Consider the following 21,956-nt stretch of genomic DNA (forward strand, 5'->3'; position numbering starts at 1 on the left):
GTCTATCCCCCATTCCTGCCTGTGTTATTACTTTCACGGTTCGGTACAAAAATTGCTTAATCGTGCCTCGTCGTTTTCTCGGTTTCCGACAATTCTCCCGCTGTTACCTTCTTGTGCACGGGCGCGCTAGGACTGGGAGATGATTGACATCCATTCGTGATGCTGCTGAAACTGTAGTTCGTGGTCATCTTCCCGCCGCATACCACCGCCCCAATCCAATCATCAGCAGTTGGGGGTCGGTTCGATTTGGTACAAAGAAGCCAAAGAAACAAAAAAAAGTGTGGAAGATAGTTTTACTGTGCTTGTAACGGGGCTCCGTGGTGTGGCGTTGTGGCGTTGGGGATTAAACGTCAAATATTGGCGAAGGTATGTACCATCCTGCCCATGCGGGCGCCGTGCAACATCAGCAGTAAAAGCTGCCGGACGGTATATTTGGTTCTCCGGTGCGTTTGGAACATCTGCACGAAAAATAACCAATCGTGCGTGAACTAGAACAGACATATTTGAGACACGGTGTCAGCCGAAATGTACGTTTCGGCTTATCCACCTTTTACGGTGCCTTTCGCTCTAGTGTTGCTATAGGCTGGAACGCAGAACCGGCATATTGCAGAGAGCTACGTACGTCAACTGCTGCTCAATTGTTGGAGCGCGTTGAATTCATGTTCTCGCTACGAACTATGTACGCTTGGCAAGGCGCTGGACCATGACGCATAATCCGAGTACCATCCTCCATTTTTTGTTCATTTTTGATTCCAAATCTGAACCGTTCCATCCCGTCCTGCTGCTAACGAGAAAAGACATAGAATTTGGCATAACCGAACGCTGAAGGCTGCGTGGACAAACGTCGTCGCCATCGTATTTAGGTGTGCGGATTAGCTGTCTGTTTGTTGCTTAGTTTTGTGTTGCTCTTTGTGTTGGAATCGTAGCATCTGAAACCGTTTCGCATGTTTCCGATTCCTATAGAAAAAAAAATCCAAAAAACAAGCCTCGTCATTGGGCATGCCATCATTAGCTTCAAAATTCGGGCAGAATGAATCTTTCAATCTCCCTTACACTAGTGCTTGTGATTCACGCACTGCTGTTTGAGTTTTGCCTTTCAAGTGCTTTATTTCCACTTCTTCCGTTCGCCAATTGAAACTGGTTGCACGGAGAAGAGGGTTTTCGGGGACTACATGTCGAAAGTACTTGATCGTGTGTTCCAGAAATGCGTGATCTATGTTGGAGTGTATCAAATTAAATTATTTTTTGTTCGATTGAAAAATGCTGTGAACTGATCCCTGGGATGGATATTTGGTACGGAGAAAAACTACTTTTCACGGTCGCTTTACGGTTAATTGTGTTTTATACGAGAGCGTTCTTTTCTAGATTGGAGTGGAGATGGATTTTCTAGCCTTACGGGCCGACGTACCCGGTTTGATTGGAGTTATTCTTTTGCTGTGTTGTGTCGTATGTGTCTATGAAGTGTTGTGAACTACTCGACTTTATTGGAACATGAGCTTAAGTATCTCACCCCAACGCTGCAATCGACGCTTTATTCGACATCTAACGACCTTCCTGGAAGCACACTTCATATATAAAGCAGGTTACTTCTTCTCACAAACGGTTAGAACAGAGTATTTTCGAGTGGTTAATAATCATCGTCCTTAGGAAGCGTCATGGTCAATTGCATGTTCACGGACGATGCGTAAATTCTTTGAACTTTTATCACTTCCGATTCATCATCTCCTGGACACTAAGCGTTCCGTTTGGCCGAAAGCAAAATGGACGTTCAAAAGGTTATATTACATTCCAATATGACGCCACACAAACGTCACCAATGATGTTGTTCCGTGCGTCGTTAACGACCCTTGGGGTGATGCTGTTTGTATCTCCAGCGACCAAACGAAGCGCTTATCCTGCCGTAGCAACCAACATTCAATACGATTCGATGGATCACAGGCAAACAAAATGCTATTTTAAAATGAAGCAAATGCTTGCAGTACATCATAATGGCACCGAGCGAGAGCCGGGCGTGCCGGGAATCATCGATCGGAAGCCAGCCAATCGTTCCGTTGGGATTGATTGAGTTTTTGTTATTTCTTTCGCTTATCCAATTCTATGCAACTGGCAAAGGTTGTATGTGAGCGTACCTTGTTTGGCACAAGCGCCACGCTAGCGCGGCTTACTGCGGGCTATACCTCGGGATATTGTGCTTGAAGTGTGTTTTTGTAGTCGATAATTGAATTCTGGTGAAAAAAGGGAAGCTTCTTAGGTGCACCAGTGCAAAGGAAGCGCCTTTGCGTGAGCAAGATTTTGCCGGGCAACTGTTATGATTGCAGCGTTCGCTTCAAGCGGCAGCGGATGAGATATGGAGCATTGTAGCGTGCTGCAAAAAAAACTTTAATGATAGGGATAACGTTGTGAATAAAGTGTTGAAATATTGCTTACTAGCCCTTTTGTTTTTTTTTTATTTAATTTTTAGGGGTGGTCCTTAGAATGGAAAGGTGTTAAGTAAGGCCCTTCTTAAGAGTGTGAAAAATGGTATCGTGTTTTATTGGAAGCAATTATCTGCTAAAGGTCGCTGGTTTCTGCTGTTTTTCAAAAGCGATATATAATCAAGCTGTGCCCAACACCCATTTTATCAAGCATCATGTCGAAAGTAGCTTTATAATCAACCACCAGATGAATCTTTCAACAGAATTTTGAGCTGCCAATTTAGTCGGGTTTTTTTTTATTCTGGATATTGAAATCGTGGCTAACAAACTCTGTTTGTATGTGTGTGTGTTTGTGTATAATGATGCAGTAGCAAAAATATCAATTTGATGATGTGAAATAAACGATAGCATATTGATTTATGTTATGAGTTCATCGGGCAATGCTTATGGAACTTCCAGAATTCACACAATCCAGGCACATATAATGATAGGATTCATTTGATGCAGCAAAATGCTGCGTTTTGGGGTCTATCTATCATTACAAAATTGTGCATTCGTTGATGCATAGCTCTTGAGGATCAAAGGAAGTTCATCGGAAATTATCAGGAATTAGAAAATTGAAAAAAACATTATGTTTGAAAGGGTTCATAAATGATTCATTCAGCTTAAATCAAACCTGCAAAATTACAGTTCGATTTTAACGGTTTGATGTTATGAATTCAAAAAAATATGGAGCATTCTATCGATATAATGCTACGTATAAAGAAGCTTTTTCACATGTATTTGTGTTCTTCCTCCTTTTCTTTCGCCAGAATAAAAAGTATCTAATATCCTTCCCCTGATGCAAGCGTTTTTCAACGCAACGATTTGTAGGTACGCTCCTTTCAACACCCATTAATCAGTAGCAACTTGCAAGTTGACAACTGTCTGTCAGAGATCTAGTTTTGTTGATCCAAAACATGTCAAGTTTAAGATACAGTGTCGATGACATGGATTCAGTTTACCTTCCCCGAACTGGAGCCGCTTCACCCCTGAAGACGGCAGTTTATTATGTCCGGCTGCTTACCATTGCGTCGTTTGGTGGTAAGTGATAAAAGGGTATGTGGTTTAGGACAGAAGAAAGAAAAAAAAGGTAGAGCATAGAAAGATTACAATCCCAGCACAAAGGCCTATCCCCGGAGTCTGTGGTTTAGGTTCTAGGACCGTAACAAATTCGGAAATAGTTGGGTCGTTGCGTTTTTGTTTTGTTGTTCCTTGTACGTAGCTATTGACGAAATACATCATCAATTTTCATTCCTTTCCCAGCGATCGGGAGAGAGAGAGACCCATTCGGGGTCCGTGTGGTGGGCTGAAAGTTGAAGAAGATAAACCTCACCCCGAGAAGTGATGAATGCAAACGATATTAGAACATTGATGGGCTCATCAACACCCTGTGGCCGGTGGCTTCGTGGAAAAACAAATTAGAAGCGCTGGTTCGATACTGGAAATCGTGCTTTGAGACTACACAGAAAGGCTTACCCTACCACACGCGTGGTTGCGATCGCCTCCGCCAACAACATCGCCGTCCTATTGTGTATAATGGTGTGAGATAATCGTGTCTGATTTTATGGTGCTGTAAAACATAGAGAAATTGGATGTTTTGTTTAGGACATTTATGGTGCACACCACCAACAAAGGGTGACCGTCGGCTGGTGTTGCGGTGAAATGAGGGGCTAGCGGTGTTTTACGATGGTCTGTCCACCTAGAAGAATGGTGGACTCGCGCTGGGAGTTAATCAATGGACCATCATCGTTTAACGCTCGCGGTTACCGGGCGAAACACAATCGCGAGCTAATTATCGCACGGGAACGCGTTTGCATAAAGCGCACACAACAGGGATGAAGATATGCTATAATGGGGGAATTGCTACTACCGCCAACGAATTTTCCTGGAAGCTCATGTGTTTGATAATCAATTCTACATTGTACTGGGCTCATGTGGAACCGTACGCTTTGCGTTTAGCATGAACGGTTTATTTATTTTTTTTCGTCAATGAGATGCATAATTAATCCAAAAAACAATGTTTTGCTTGATACGATTAGACAGGCAGAAATGGTAGCGCCATGATTATTTCGACTGCGATTAGCAAAAACTGGTACACACGCTGCTTGGAGATTCTCGCCTCACGGTTGGGACACTTTACAAGTGGTTTTAATGCGCCCGAAATAATTTCGCCCAAGGTGGAAAACGCAATGAAAACCCTCCCGGGAGGAAGAGCCAGGGTTCGCTTGAAAAACCACTTGAAAAGTTCAAAGTCTGGCGTTAACAGGTAAATTATGAAACACTTTCCAACTGAAGAGCCTCGGTGCGGTGCTCAATGCACGAACAAATTCAACCGTACGCGGACTGTGAACAGTGCAAAGCCTATTTGGTGGTGTGAGTTTGGTAGCATCTGTCGAGGCGACAAAAAAGGATAAATGTCGCGTGCTGAGATAGGACGAAAAGTCATACCGTCATATTTTCCCCGAGCGGTGGTGACTCATTTGGGAAGAAGGAACGTTTTCATCTCGCTGCTTTGACATCACAGCGCCCCCCTAGAAAGGTTCGGAAACTGTCGGTGTCGGTGCATTGTGGCAATATCAAAACGGGACAAATACATCCGTTCGCTTGCGCTTTGGGTGTGCGTCCATGTTGCATATGTATGCGCTGTTTTGGGGTGAACAGGGATGAAAAGGAACCGAAATAATCAACCTCCCTGTACTCGAGATGCAGAATAAGCAAGATCCTGGCGCGAAAGAGATGAAATGACAAGGATACTGCAGGGTTTTCCGATTCGAACTCAATATTTACCCCCGGACTATCGCATATTTAGGGGTGTTTTGTGCGCAGGGTGCTGTTTGTGCGAGTTCATTGACACGCTGCACAGCGCAAAGGAATCAGACTGATGATGGTTGCACCGTACCCTGTCCTTTTTTTTCGGTTCCAACCCAAAACAAAACCCCGTGAAAGGGACGCCCGGTTTTACTTTCTTGCTAGCAGCCACACTCTAACGCAGCGTAGTTTGGCTCTTGTGTTTTAGGTTCATTCTTCGCTCGGTTCCATTCCATACGCACAAAATGCGCTGGCGAGCCGAGGGTTTCCAGCGTGCAAGAAGGTAATGCCAAAGCGGAACGACCGTAACGCATCGACGGAAGTTCCGTTTTCGATTACGACCCACCGCCAACACGTGTACACCACACCCTTCTCGGTCGCTCTTTCTCTTTCTCTCTCTCTCTCTCTCTATCTTTCTCTCTCTCTCTCTTTATCTCTCTTTCGGGTTGCTCAAGGTTACGGTCATATGGCATCTTTCTCTTCCAACAGCGTCCCAAACAACAGCCGCACGGCTGTTTGATCCCGAGTGCTGAAAGCGTGGAATTCGAAGCGGCTCTCGAGGAGGGAGGTGTGTTGTAAACAATCGCATCGACCGGAGTGTCGTGTTTCTTTCTCTAGGGCGGAAAAGAAATACGAATAGTTAGGAATTTGGTGGACACTGCCAGAAAGAATTCGACGTTCGCGTCTGATTGATTAGCGCCTTTCGGACTGTGTCGTAAGCCATGGTGATGAAGGTGTTGTGAATTGAATTATATTCTCCCCCTTGTGTTGCTGGCTAGCCCCTTAGAAATATCGGTTTGTTGGTAATGTGAGTTGTTATACATTCTTATTCTACTTCGACGACCGCAAAAACCAAATCACCACCGCGCCCTGCTGGCTAGTCTGACTGATTCGTTTGTATTTTTTTCTGAATTGAATGGGGGTCACATCTCCCTATCCAGCATGTTGGTTGACAAGGAGAGATAGTGTGCTAGAGAGAGGGAAAGCTAATTCAATCTTCACCGAAACGCGTCTTTCTTGGTGTGAACCTTTTTCTACACGTTTCACTTGTTTGGTCACCAGAGGCTGGGGCCACTGGTAACGGAGACCGCATAGTAGACTGCTTGCGTTCAAGTGACGATTGTTGTTTGCACACTGGCACGAGATTGAGATGCGTCCCAAACCACGCTAGAGCGGAATTGGCCGCGAGCGGCGGTTTGCTTTACCGGGCCGGACTTCTTCTGCGTACCGGAGGGCGTTAACTGAAATGTTGATTGAATTTATTTAATATTCCATTGTTTGACCTTTCCCTCCTGGAAACAAACTCGTGGGGCGGTGATTGTACCGCATGACATACGGACTCATCATAACGGGGCAAAAAAAAGGAGTTTTCGTTAGCGTAGCATACACATCCAATCGTTCTCGGCTTTGGCGGGGTGACACTTTGTCGAATTGTTTGGGAATGGTGCTTGAATCAGGTTTAGTGTAGACTGTGTTAGGTGCAATGCCTTTTCCTTGTGAACGGGAAGCAACGTGATCTGCGTACGTAAATAAATATTTTAATTATACGAAAAGTCTATTTGAAGCAGCCGCTTCTTCACCCCGAGGTGTAATAGAAATATATTTGGTAAAAGTGTTTAATTTCATTAAGCTGGATGGTAACATAGTCGTGTTGTTGTTCATGTTGTAGTATATCTAGTTGTGGCACAAATCTAAAGTATTCTACTTATATAATTATTTGATATATATATATATATATTTGTACATCAAACTTGTCGTTTACTTATTCAAACTATGTATTTCGAGAATGGACTCTACTTAAGATATACCGTGCCCATAGGTCAAGTACGCAAATACTTTATTCCGATAGAATGGGTAAATGGGATTCATTTAGCTTACATGGAATAGATATATGCACGTCATTTACACCGAATGAAAAACCAAGATACGAATGTCCTTATACCATTTTTGCTGGTTAATCATGAAACAGGACAGAAGATGGATGAGCTAAAATCTGAATTATGGTTGAACCCTCTCCACATTAATTTTATCACTTCAGAAGCATAAAACAGTATCTGCACCATATCACAGACAGACACATTTCGGAACGTAAATTACGCTCTAGTTAGCTCCTTCGTCCTTCGGTATCGTTACCACATTAACGAAATGATACAACGGTAAGGCTGTCCGCGGGCCATTCGAAAGAGTACTGCGGTCTTTCATTAAAGCGTGGAAAATAGATGGCGAGGGTTCGTTTGAAACACTGAGTAGCGGATGAGGGTGCGGTACTCGTGCCGGTAGGGAGACACGATTCATACATTGCAGCAATGTTGCGGTAGGTTGTCTGTCCCTACAATTTAACACACAGCTGCAAATACGGTGCAAGCGAAACGTCGAAAAAAAAGTGGAAGAAGATGATAACTGCATTCATGGTCGTTCTACCCGGCATACCGTAGGCATGCAATGCTGCTTCTGCTGCAGACAAGACTGGACAGGCCGCTAGAAGCGTGCCATAAAATCCACACACACGCACGCAATACAGAACACTCTGCTAATCTCCACCGATCGTAAAAGGACATCGTGAAGTGGGTTTAATTTAGTTTGGTCATAATTTCTGAATAGAATTTATCTGGTAGGAAGGGATGCGTGTCTCTAGAACCGTGGAGTCGCCCCGCTGTGGTTTAATGTATGTGTGTGTGTGAGCCACCGGGACCACTTATCATAAGTTGAAAATCTCTTTATTCTTTATCATCGTGGTGTGCATCGATGTGTACAGCAGCGCCTCGCGCCGAATGGTGGAGGTCCTTGCAGAAAGGACATCACGTGGAACCGGGAAAAGAGTGCACATTATTATCAACACATTAGAATCTCTCGATGTGAGCTCAATATATGCGTCCCAGGGAGAATGATGATATTGGAGAGATGTGGTATACACTTCAATATCGTTTCGGTCTGTTGCCGCAACGCACAACACCATTAATCACGACGATTCGCTCGCATGGGTGGCTATGTGGTCGTGTGCGCAAAGTATGGGTGAGGATTTGATAGTGTTGCTATTGTTGGCTGTCGTAGCACGCTCGAACCATCATGTACATGTCTCTTCACTCCGGTGGGAGATGTACGGTCTGTTGACACCGGCGTCCTATCGCTAGCGTGTGTTCCTGAACTCCCTTCGGGCATTGGCTTTACTGAATAGGTAGCAATCAAATCGGAATTTTCCGATAAATCCTCCACAAAAACCGTTGGTTTGGCGCTATACTGTCTGGTACTTTCGGCGTTGAATGTACCGGGAGGAAAAACATCGTGCGTTTGTGCCCCTACGGAGCTTTGTAACTATAACAGCTGTGTTGCCGTGCTCTTTTTTCTCGTGTGTTTTGGTATTGGTGCAAAATATGAAAACTTCAGCATGCTATTGGTATGCGAATGTCACTCAGCTATCCTCAGGGTATGAGTTTTAAGGTTGGCAAAGGGGGTGTGTATCAGCCAGTGTGAGGTATGATTTTTCCGGAGGGGTTCCCAAACGATGTTTCACCGTCTAAACCTCGATAAGGGAAAGAAGTGAAATTGAGTTTGACGCCAATGTCAGGACTTGGCAGAGGAGTGTATGGGTGTACATACTAAAGAACGTTGCAAGTTGTGCACGGTCGGTAAATAGGGGTTGTGCATAACTGGCATGACGAGTGATTCGCCCAACGTCACGGGAGTGAGTGAACCCTGTGCACGAATTTGCAAAGGTAACAGTGACGAGAGAATTTTGTTATGGAATCAGGGTAGAGTATGATTGAGTCTGCCTGGACTACGGTTGTACGGGAGCGCAAATTGGCAGACAGTCTGTCTGCGCTGGTTTGGTACCGGTGATCAAATTTGTTCCGTAGAGGGTTTCAAGTGATAGACATGTTTGTGGATTAGAAGGTAGCTTGTGAGAACGAAAAGTTTGTTATCGATTAATTGGAAGGACAGTTCGGGTTTTTTTTTTAAATATTCTGCTTCTCGGTTGATTTTGTGTCTAGGTTTTTCAAGTCATTAAATAAATCTTATCCATTCATCCATCATCTGTGTCTTCACGACGACGAGACAAGCATTCGCTCTAATGACTCCGAAACATCGCGAACGTGATGAATCCAGCAGTCTGGAAAAAGTCATCTGTGTGGAGGAGGACTGACTTCCGTGTGCACTGGGCGCAATATTTTTCGTTCTCATGATTGCTATCATTGAAACTACCGGCGCAAGGTGGTGTCACTGTGGATGATAGCTCGGTCCACAACAGCTCGTTAAAATGTCGTTTGTCGTTATGCGAGATAGATTTGAAATCGCATCTCTGTTACAAACGATCATGTCCACCTGCTGGTCGATGAAAACTGTTTAGAGCTCTTGTGGTGTCATTTTATTGTAATTATGCTGTGCGTAAATTCGTTCGTCACCAAACTGACCAAAAGCAAAATGATTTTTTTTGCCTTAAAAAAAATCTCAACTTTTCAAATGAAATCAATGCATCAATCATCACTTGTTTGGATGGAAGGGCCAAGAGGATTTGGCTCTTATGTCCCGCGCTAACGAGAAAGATCAGAACCACGAGTGATGTAAAATAAAATAACTCATCGTTTATCGTTTGCTTCCCGTGCTTCAAAAAGGGCGAGTCATGTGAATGTGCCTGAATAAATGGTTGAGGAATGTCAGTATCAAACCAGAACATCAGTGTAAACGCTGCGAACATCACCACAGCGGGTTCTTCACCACAGTCAGAGGCAAGGTGTAAACGATGATCGATAAGATCTTTAGCGGCAGCGAGTTTTTAAATAATTCATCTTTTCCGCTTTCGTTTTCTTAGCCGGCTTAGACTTTATTTGCCGGCGTGCGACTGTTCGTCGTCTTCTCTACGCGTTTTTAGAAACATCGGCGTTACAGCGGTTACCCTTTTTACCTTAGCTTCAGCGACACCGACTGGATGATAATGAGCATAGAAGAAAAGAGTGAGCGCGTATGTGCCCGCGTGCACACGCTCGTGTTGCGTGGCTGCATACAAATGCAAACACGAAAGACCGCCGGGCAATTTTCCGCCTGTCTTGTGAATTAATTGTTGTCAATCAATTAGAGGTGCCATCGGGCACAGTCGGCTGAACTTGGACGGTTTGGTGAGTGTTTGTGTGCGTGTGCCTCAATTACACTTGTGATTTATGAGACGCTGCGCGTACTGACGATGCATGAATGATGATGGTGCCCATTCACGATCTTCTCCAATTAGGAAAGAACGTGCCGGTTGGCCTTCAGCGGGAGGTATGCGTGACTTCATTCCACGAACTGGCGAACAGAAGAAGATGTTGTCTTTTTTGTTGCTGTGGTAGACGACGCCCTCTCAATCCCCGCCAGAAGACGTACTGGCACGATCTGTTGCCGATGGAAACGCACCGAGGTTTGGTGGACGGGATTCTGCGTTATTAGTTATTCCGCATACCGGTTAGAGGCACGACTCGCGGACGCCTCATTTGCGAGCCTGTGGTCATCCGCTGAGATGACTGTAACGATCATTGGCTAATTGGGCGTGAAAATTGAGCTTCGTTCCGGAGATAGGAATCCTGTCCAGGTTGTCAGTGTTGCTAACAGTGTCCTGTCTCGTCTCAGCGGGACTCAATCACAGTGTTGTGTTTAATCATAAACAATTCATCAAACACCCGTTGTATTATGAGATATTCTGAAATTAGCATAGCCTTGGCCAAACGTTTATTTTGGTTTGGCATTTGGCATCAAAGACATCTTGGATCAACGAGTTTACGAGCTGTCTGCGCATCATTTGCGTCTAGAGAGTATCTTGTATTCGAATTTCTGACAAGAATACTAACAAATAACAATACCTAAAACTCTGTTTGGATGAAAATTGGTTTCAAATTGTCAAGCAACTGTTTGGATGTAAATTTGATACCCACCATACAAACGCGCTGTATGTCTTTGATAGTGACAGTCACTTGGTAAGCTTTCTCCGATTCTGTCTCTACGTTTGTGGTTGGGTTACCTCAGAAAATATAGGACACAATGTATTATAAACTATACCGTACAAGGAGATCCTTTTTGGATTTCCCTGCGTCTGGTCATTGCAAGCTTTATTGTTTGTGGTTTCACTGCCTTCGTGTCCAATCGGGTTCGTTACGGGTAAGAGGTATTTCCTGCCGGCTGCCTGACCTTCAGTTGAAATGAAACTGAGGGGAATAATACTAAGATCAAAGGGACAACCAAAACTGACCAAGTGTGTGGGTGTTACTGTTGGTACGACAATGTGTGTCCTGGATCGTTTTGATTTGTAGGTCAGTCATAAAGTATATTAGTTCGACCGATTTTGTTTGATGTTTATTGCTAGCAGTCATGTTTCAGAGGGGACCATGTTAGCATTGGGACTTGCAGGAGACCTATTAAAATTTCGATGAGTTTCGTTTTCCTTAGCTCTGATGCATTTGTCTATAACATAGCAGTAGAAATGGATAGTATTGGTTGATGGTTAAATATCGATGCTTTGCGTTGAACTAATCGCTCGTTAAACGACTACATGTTTGATATCCGGCAGTGTATCCGACTGATCGTTGAACGCACCATTTGTCTTCCAAGTATCGTCAGTTTGCCGCATCATGATCGACAACCTCTTTGCTGATGTGATCGGCGTAGCCTGACGCCGTCTGTTTGAAATTGAAGCTTCAATTTGTAAATTGCGCGTCACGATGTGTGTGCCGCTCGAGACGATGAGATGATTATTACGGTTAAACCATCCCCCTCTGAAGGGGCCAGTTGATAGCTTCAGATACACCACATGATCTGAGCCACATAGTTGGCAGCAAGCATCCAAACACACACACAGACACACACACACACACACACACACACACACACACACACACACACACACACACACACACACACACACACACACACACACACACACACACACACACACACACACACACACACACACACACACACACACACACACACACACACACACACACACACACACACACACACACACACACACACACACACACACACACACACACACACACACACACACACACACACACACACACACACACACACACACACACACACACACACACACACACACACACACACACACACACACACACACACACACACACACACACACACACACACACACACACACACACACACACACACACACACACACACACACACACACACACACACACACACACACACACACACACACACACACACACACACACACACACACACACACACACACACACACACACACACACACACACACACACACACACACACACACACACACACACACACACACACACACACACACACACACACACACACACACACACACACACACACACACACACACACACACACACACACACACACAAACACATGCATAACCCCTCATTGGTGGTCGGGGTGCGACGTCAAAGAGCGCCCAGTAGATGAGTTCATCTTCGTCATCTCGTGTATCTAACCTTCGCTTGATGCCTGCGACCTACGACGACATCCTCACACCAAAGGAGCGCGCACTTGAGAATTCATCCTCTCTCACTGTCAAGTTGTCCGAGGCGCGGGAAAGCAGACAGTCCCAGAGCCGCATCATCCAATTGAAGTCTTCCGCGTCACCCGTTGCGATGCCAGTTCATGTGGACTCTCTTCCGTCTCTTGCATTCTTTATTGGCTTCATTGCATCTCTGCTATCGAACCGAGGACCGAGTAGGCATCGGACGGTCGATCAGGCTCGTCTACCAAAAGTCATAAGGGGAGGATGTCTGTTGCGCTTTGCGCCATGCCCGTTCTTCTTTGCCCTGTGCCGGTACTTCTCGTTCGTTGTTTAATGAATATTGAAAGTTAACGATGACTTTTATTATCTCCTCTTATTACTGTTAATCTCATGCCCGGGAATGTGCTGTTGATCCTTCGCTTGGGTCAAAAGCGCGGGTTTGACTCTTTGACGGTACGGATCACAACCGATAAACCAGAATGTATGGTCGTGTCAGCTGTGGTGCTTTGGTGCGATTCTTCGGAAATTCGTATGCACGTGTCGTATGACAGATGGGGTTGTAGATGTTTTTATAACACATTTCACCCACAATATTCAACTTTATTTCGTCCAATCTCTCATGGAATAAAAAGAATCTCAAACGCGTGGGTTGTGTTTGCTGGATCTATATTTTCCAATTTTAAGAGTGGTAGAACCGTTTTCTGCCATTGCTTTTCAAACGAATTTCCATTCGAAGTAGTTTGCTTTTTGTTATACAAAATTCCGCGAAAAGAAATTCAATCAACGTGGGCTGTATGCGCGTTTTCTCTCATACAACACTCTCGCTATCCTGTCCCATCTGCATGATTGCTGCAAAGGGGTTCACAGGTCAACTGGATGTGTCTACAGCTTCTTGCTACGGTCGATAAAAATCACTTTTTGTACGGCGTTTTTTTGCCTGTACGGATGTAGCATAAAGTTGTCGTCGTCAAATTGAAATCGCGCGACTGACAATATTTCCATCCCTCCACATATTTTCCTAGCAAATGTATGTTTATGCTCTATTTTTGTATTTGTGAATCATCATTTGACACTCCCGAAGACACGTTCATCTGAATGACAGCATCACATTTCGGTCACAAGCGAAACGCAAAAAAAGATGAAAAATAATACCATCAAGAGATGCTCTCCGGGTGCGTAAATGAGCTAATGCTAATACTGATTAGCAGCTTGCAGTCGGGTGGAAAAATTAGGCACAAAATTGGATTTCTCCTGTCGCCTAGCTGTCTGATGCTATCTTCATTCGTGTGCAGATAATTAGTTTTGTTTTGTTTGTTGCTCGGGGTTTTGTGTCATTCTTATTTATCTTCAACAAAGCTCTGCTAGCATTATTCTACCGTGCTTTATGCTGCTTTACATAAATGTTGCAGTGAAGATTTCGAAAACCAATTGTATATTATTTATGGCATAAGCAATAGCCGTAAATAGAGAATATGCAAACGGATGCCATAAATTTGGGAAAGGTCTTCTGTGCGCTTCCTAGAAACTGTATGAATTTGAGCAAGACACGAACTGAGCCTAGACCTCTAGACTTGGTCGCATTTTTGCATACACGATACATCTTACACCCATCTGGTGACCATGTGTGTTTGCTTTCCAACGTTGAACAACGTTTGGTTTTTTTTTTCCTTTTGTTTTTATGCTTGCTGACACGCTAACGAAAAACATGCTAAAAACTGTGCGTTTGTATTTGATGCTGTAAGGCGGTGGTTACTTATGCTCGTATGGTCAGAACCCGACCGTCATCTGTACAGTGTGGATCAGGTCGATGAGTTAGTTTATTTTGTTGCCTTTTCAATTCATTTATTCAGAAAACTTAACTGTGTTGAACGCATCATGGTGACTTTAAATTGAATGAAACAAAAATTCATCACAGCTGCAGGCCTGAGCAAATGAGGGAAGCGATCGATGGCTCAGAACTCGTACATGTGTGATCGATTAGGTAACTATCGATCGGAGAGATGAGAGATACCCGGAATGAAATTCGATCGATCAGCTTATAGTAGTAGGCCAGGTTGCTGGGGTATGTGAACGTAGGCGCGCGGTTATTGCGGCTTCCTAAGCAGCATCACGTCCATCGTTACTGACACTTCTCAGCACAAGCGGGCTGTTTTGTTTTCAACCAATACTAATGGCATTTTTTCTCAACTTCTTCTCATTTCCAGATCATTGGTGGGAGGAGTAATCTATCGGAACATGCTGGCGCGTAAATTACTCGATCGAATGAAAGATACAAAGCTTCCTAAGCGAAGTTCGTGAAGCTATGAGTACGATTGAAGTGCAGTGCAAACTCGTACAATGCGTCAAGTGTTTTGTAATCTGAGATGAGTGTCACATTAGAAATCATGTGAATTGCGTGGTTGTGTGGTTGCGTGTAGATGAAGTGCAGGGATCATAAATGAATTTGAAAAGCGTGTGTTAGTTATAAGTAGTGGTTTTCCAATCGTGTGTTTGTGTTTGTTAGTGTGAATGTGCGTTTATGTGCTAAATTTTCTATCTTTGATTTCATTGCTAGGTGTGTGTAATTGTATTGTAGAATCCTTTTAAGAGGAGATTAACTCCGGCGCGTGCTAAAGTGCAAGTGCAGAGATCTCGATCTCTGTCTGTGTGAAGTGTCTGTGTGTGTGTGTGTGTGTTTTTCCATTGTGAACAACTAGTGCGTGTATAGAAAGGTGCGTCACAGGTGGTGACGCAACGCATGTGCAGCCTCGGAGCCGCCAGTCGAATGCGGCCCGTGGCCACGGCCACAATGGCGGCCGCCAGGGGCGATGGAGGAGGCGCCATTAGAAACCGTAACAGCCGGGCAGCCGCAAAGCGTGTCAGTGTGTACGTGTTAGCCATATATGTAGCGTTAGTGTGTAGTGTTAATGTGGCCGTCGTGGCGGGCAAGCACCACCATCACCATCAGGGCGGGCAGCAGGAGTTTAAGTTCGATCCAACAAACAGCTTTATCAGCTTAGTGCTGCCACACGACACATATCCCGGGTACAGCATCCAGAAGTTTACCGCCAACTTTACCGGCCCGAACGCACCGTTCTCGTCGATCTCGTCCTACTCGTCCAAGCCGCTCAACTACCGGCTGCTCGAGACGGACTACTCGAAGTACTTTACCGTGCTGGAGGACGGGCTGGTGATGACGACGGCCGACCTGTCGCCGCTGGTCAACCGGCCGGTGAAGCTGGTCGTGCTGGAGGAGACGCCCAACTCGACCGCAACCCATCAGCTGCAGCTGTACGTGATGAACCGGAAGGACATGCTGCACTTCCCGACCATGCTGACCGATGTGGTGGGTCAGCTGAGCGAGAACAAGGACGGCGGGACGCGGGTGCGCGACATACCGCTGCTGCAGGCTAATTCGGCCCGCGGCGCCAAGACGGTCATCTACAGCATCGTTGGCGGAAACGAGGACGATGCGTTCGCGCTGGAAGATAGCAGCACGGGCACGATCGGCATAACGATACGCATCGACGATCCGCGCAAGCACGGTGTGTGGCTGGTGTCGGCCAAACCGCTCGACCGAGAGCACCGGGAACAGTACACGCTTGCAATCGAGGCGACGGATACGAAGCGCATCAACAAGGCGGAAGTGCACCTTCCGGTACACATTACCGACGTCAATGACAATCGGCCGGTGTTTGGCAAGCCGGACTATCGCTTCACGGTGACGGGCGTGAAGGCGACCACGCCGGCCGGCAACGAAACCGTCACCTGGGAACGGTTCACCAGTGTCGGGCGGGTCGAGGCGAAGGACGCCGACGGGGACAAGGTAGCGTACCGGCTGACCAGCCCCAGCAACACGGTCGTGATTGTGCCGCAAACGGGCGAGCTGCTGCTCGCCGGCGAACCCGACGCACCGGAGCTGTTTGTCGACGTGGAGGCGCACGATCTGCGCACGCCGAGCCTGAAGAGCGAGAAGCCGGCCCGCGTGCTGGTCGAGTTTGTGGCGCCCGATCCGCTGCCGGTGATACTGCAGCATTCGGGGCACGAGTATCAGCACTCGCACCGGCGGGACAAGCGGCGCGTTACGCGTGCCGTGCGGCCTACCAAGCGCATCGAGTTCACCGAAGCGGACGGCGACACCGAGGGGCGTAACGTGTTCCAGCTGGAGAAGGAAACGGACCGCGAGACGTTTAAGATACGCGACGAAAACCCTTGGGTGACGGTCGAAACGAATGGTGCGGTGCGCGTGAAGAAGAAGTGGGACTACGAGGAGCTCGGGCCGGAGAAAACGATCGATTTCTGGGTGATCATCACCAATCAGGGTCACAACGGTGAGTAGAGCCTGGATAATACCCATCTAGGTTGGGGGAGTTAGTTTGGAAGGGAAGGTTCGATGAATACCGCACCGTTTGGCGATCAACGTCTCTTATTTCAAAACCCGTTCTCGTTTTTTTTGGGGGGATGGAATGAAAACAAACATTTGCATACTACGTGTTTGTTCAGCTATGGTGGTGCCCGCCCGAAGGCAAATTAAAGAGTGCGAACTTCGGTGACACATTCCGGTGGCTCTCGTGTGCATTAATTGATGGTGGATTTGCTTTAATCTTGGTCCGGTCTGTTTAGCTTTAGTGGTGGTTAGGATTATACACACACTCTCGGACCCGTTTATGCATGGTGGAGCGATTATTGAACAGCATTTTTGTCGGTGGTCCCGGTAAAGGGTAGCTTCGGCTAAGCTATTATCACCCCAAAGCAGTGAAGAGAAACGTTTAGTTCACCGTGGACAGCTTTAAGTGAGGGGCATTAAGGGCAACGCCAAGTGCCACTGAAACATTTGAATATGAAACGACTATGAAGCTATTGGAGCGGCTGATGCTCTTTGGTATCTTTATTCCTCTGTCTGTCCTCAGCTCAGGTAGGGCTTACGTATGGATGTGTGCAGTAGGTATTATAATTTTATGTCCACTACAGATTAGGCCGCGGCTTTGAGTCAGCTTTAAAGAGTAGGATTTGAAGAGAAACAACTTCTTTGGAGGTCTGCGGACTCTTTTGTGCAGCATATCTCTGGACTGCTAGATCCTGTTAAACTTGAAACGTACGATAGAATCGTTGTGGAAAATGTTTCTTAGTTGTAAATCGTTGTTCGGACGCATGTTCCCGCTCTACATCCCGGGAACATCGATCAATAAAACTTTCGGAATCGATCTGTCCTGCGCTGTCGGCTAGTTGAAGTACATTCGCTATCTTGTCCAATTAATTTATGTTTCCATTCGAACAGTGAGTTTGCCCTCGGGGGCAACGAGCCGTGTAACTCGTTGTCGATGTAAAATGATATCGATGTCAACGTGTTGTCTAGCGGACTCAATTGTCGTTTTGACAGTCGAAAGTGGATGGCACGGGTAAACAAACTCGAATAACTCTGACAGCTGTAGCTCCTATCAAACAATGCACTTCACGACGACCACCACTAGAGGCAGCTTTCTTCCGGCTACTAATTGCCTATCAAGTCAATGTCTCACTAGCGTTTATTTTTTCAACGCCAACTTCCTTGCCACAATTCGTTACAATGTGTGTGTGTGCGAGAGTTTTCGATTCATAGATAAATCTGCGCTATCCGTTGGGGAATAAAAATCAACCAAAGAGCACGATTACCATATGTATGCTGTATGTTGACGGTTGAGAAGAATGAAGCTGTCGAACGGCGAACCGGCGAACATTGCCGTTGGGCCGGAAGTCGTACGTTGGCGAAGGGCTTAATGTAAACAAATGTTAAATAAATGAGGTTTGGGAACGGATTTTTCTCACCCAACAGCTGGTACAAGCCATCTGACGGTACTGGTTCGTTGGCGGAGTTGGGCCCCGGAAGCAGCGATTGTGTGATAGAATAGGTTTGCTGTTAAGAAAAGAAAGACGCATGCATAAATTTAATCTTAACTGTGTTGACTGACCCTTACTCGAAGCGCAAAGATGGGCGTTTACGTTCTGCGTTGGTATCTCTTGCAACTGATTAACGATTTCGGGTGGATTTGGGTAGCATGGATTTTTAAGTCCAACCGGTGCTTTGAGAGGCTGAAAAGAGTTGGAATATCTTTGGTTAGCCTTTTAGGAAGTTTCAATGACCCATGACAGAGTAACAGCATGCATCATAGCTAGAATTCAATTGTTGGGCAACCAAAGCCTAGAAGATGGCAAAAATGGGGTTATTTCGTAGAAGGGCACCATAAATATTTAAATTGGTTGTAATGAAAATTTATTATACTGCCAGGTCCCAATCGTCAGTACCCGGTGGCGCCCTCATGGCAGTCTTGTCCGAAAACATACCGAAACATCCCTGAGGCATTGGGCTTGGAGGGGGTTTCCCCTTCTGCTCTAGGTACGAGCGTGCATAAACTCTTCATGGATGTTGCCCGCCGCTAACATTAATTGGCATTTGCTTTAACTCTTCTCGCTGCAGCCAGTTCTTCCACTTACGCTTCCACTTCTCAGTTTGCTATTTTACTCATTAATGTTAATCGTGTCTCCGGAGGACCAGTGTGCAGTTTGTTTAGAGAGAGAGAGAGACAAAGAGAGAATGAGAGAAAGCGTTCCTTTTTTACCCTCTCCAGATCCGCTAGGGCCCGTTTGTCCCGACGAATACTGTCACTTGGCCCAGGAGATTGTGCCGCGGTACACAAGTTCATGAATACCGTAGAAGCTGGATAGGACGTCCATGTCCATCCTCTCACCCCATCCCAGGGCGGCAGCATTGCGCCAATCATAATTCGTAATTGCCATCGCCCGCAGTGACAGATGGTGTCAATGCGCCCAAACTGGTCCACCAGCAACAGAAATGAGGCAGTTATTTTGGCACATTCTGGCAGAATTGGTCATTTTAATGGATATCATTCTGCGACGGCATTCACATTTACAGATAATAGATGTTAGAAATGATTTGAGCATCAAAACGAGCAAAAAATAAAAGTGTGCCCTTCTGTATGACGTCCACAGAGTCGCGAATAAAGGCATACCCATTAATGGATTCATTAGTCATTCGTGCACAACAATCCGTTGTGTTGTCATGTACTTTTGGTGACATTTCTCTTGTATGATTGGGGAGTCGAAAAAAAGACGATGCAATGTTTTCCGCGTGCTCTTTTGGTGGGATAAGCTTACAATTGTTTCACCCTTCAGCGCTTGTAGTGCCCTCTAGACACTTTTGGATGAACGCTAGCTTTACACAGTTTTGCACTAGCCTCCGCACTGTCATATGGGACGTTACTGCAAAAATAAAACCATAGACTGTCAAACGAATCCGCGTCCCCGTTGAAGTGTTGCTATGTTGAAGCTTACTAGAGCGCAACAAAAATTCGTAGCGCTAAATAAATAACGATTCAAAAAAAAGAAGAAAAAAACACACATAAAGCTTAGTTTGCTGCTGTGTCCTGGCTGGTGGCTGGAAACCCGGTAGGCATTCCATTCGCGAGAAAACTCATTTCCCTGGCTGACGAGCAGTGGCGCGCATCCATGCCCAAAAATGGCACACGTTTTGTTGCTTAAGTGTCATGCTCGAAACAGTGGCCGGCTCTAGTGTGCTGGTAGGTCGACTGCCATGGTACGGACCGGCATGGAAAGAACGAATTTATTGTCCTGTTGAGTGCATGCAAAGCTCTTTCCTAGTGAATTGTGTGTGTGTGTGTGTGGGTGTGTGCGTTGTGTCACTGCTTTGACGAGCAACTGCCACCAACATGCATGATTTCAGCGCTTGCCGGTTCCTGTGAAGGCCTTGGTCGTTTTGTGTGCATGTGTGTGTGTGTTGAACGCGCTTATGTTGTTTGTTTTAGGTATTGGACAAAACTGAAAGCACTTGCCGTTCCGAAATGACATGCCTTTTATGTGTTCTCGTGCTTCCGCAACTCCTACCGGGACACAACTATAGATTTTGCGAATTCCATTGAGGTTGTACGTGGTGGGGTGTTTTTGTAGCGGGGAAAAAGTCGCTCGTTGACAGATTTATGATATTGTTGAAATGCGCGGCCAAATCAATGTCGGTGCTTTATGCTGTGTTCCGGTCGGCTTTTGTACGGCCGCCCGGTGCCAAACATCAAGCCATGAACCATGAGTGTATGTGTGTATGCCTTTGTTAAGGTTGTGCTTCCGGGTTAGATTAGAAAGATTGCAATATTTGAAGCTTATGTTCGTGCGACGGGTCTTTCGATGCGATGTGGTTAATTTTTCGTAAAAGGGCGCCTTGTGCTGCTCTACCACATGCACCGCATCTCAGAAAAATCTGAAAGTAATCGTTTCTTATTTCCCAATAGCATCTCCAGCACAACCACCACAGAAGCTGGGTGTTCGATTGCTTCTACACTTCTCTCGTTCGGTTCGCCGTTTTGTTGTTTCATTTCCCATGGGTTTCCATCATCTACGGCTCGGCCCTAATGAAACAGCACCCATCTTTTCGGGCATCCGACCGCGTGCGTTAACGCAAGTCAGTGAACTTTGAACCGCCTTCGCACCCCTGCTTGCCGTTCTCTTCTCGTCTTCGATATGATGGTTCAATACGTCGGTGCGATTCAGCCAGTTGATCTCTGGCGTAGCGTTCCACAGTTCCGAAACCACACACCGTGCTATGCTGCCTGCAGTGGTGCACAAGCCGAGCGGCAAATAGCTGACTCATGCGCTTCCTCTTTTTCCGTTGGTCGATGGGTTGCGGCTATGTTCCCTTGGGTTAAGTTGCGTTTTGTTGTGCGTTGGTGGAATGATTTCTAGCGCCAGCAAGAATGGACTAAGCCAATTTAAGGGTGAATTGTCTAATTGTAGAAATCAATCGATTGAGGTTCGAGACCAAAGCGATAGGAATGTGAATTGTTTTTGCACTTATTTTGTTGGTATTTGTGAGGGGATAGAAAAGATCAAGTTTTCATGAATTTCGCTTGAAAATATGAAGGATTTCAAATAAAAAGAACAAAAAACTAATATTTTACACAAGAAATATTTAAATGAAAATCATTTCTTCATTTTTTGAATCAAATAAAAGAAGACGATCTTCCAAATTGTCAAAATACAATAAAAATGATGGATTTCATGTTTTATGATAACTTACAATGTTTAACATTGGTTTTATAATGATTTTTTGGTTAACAGTTGAAGATATTTGGCCTTGTTAGATGTTTATTTGCCTGACGTTTAAAACCCATTGTTTGGAATGGTTGTCTTCCCTTTGCTATGGTTGG

The 21,956-nt window shown here is 45.5% G+C and overlaps 1 protein-coding gene across 17 annotated transcripts in view; it reads left to right on the top strand.

The window, feature by feature from the left end:
* Positions 1–21,956, top strand: part of LOC120904608 (neural-cadherin) — a 251,518-nt gene that overhangs the window by 26,091 nt on the left and 203,471 nt on the right. For all 17 annotated transcript variants that reach the window (XM_040314722.1, XM_040314721.1, XM_040314718.1 and 14 more), the window contains exon 2: positions 15,320–17,075. In XM_040314722.1, coding sequence (XP_040170656.1) covers positions 15,503–17,075 — 1,573 coding nt within the window. In that variant the 5' untranslated portion in view covers positions 15,320–15,502. The remainder of the gene's footprint in view (positions 1–15,319; positions 17,076–21,956) is intronic.

The sequence above is a fragment of the Anopheles arabiensis genome, chromosome 3 (assembly GCF_016920715.1).
Source record: "Anopheles arabiensis isolate DONGOLA chromosome 3, AaraD3, whole genome shotgun sequence".
In the NCBI taxonomy this organism is placed as follows: Eukaryota; Metazoa; Arthropoda; class Insecta; order Diptera; family Culicidae; genus Anopheles; species Anopheles arabiensis.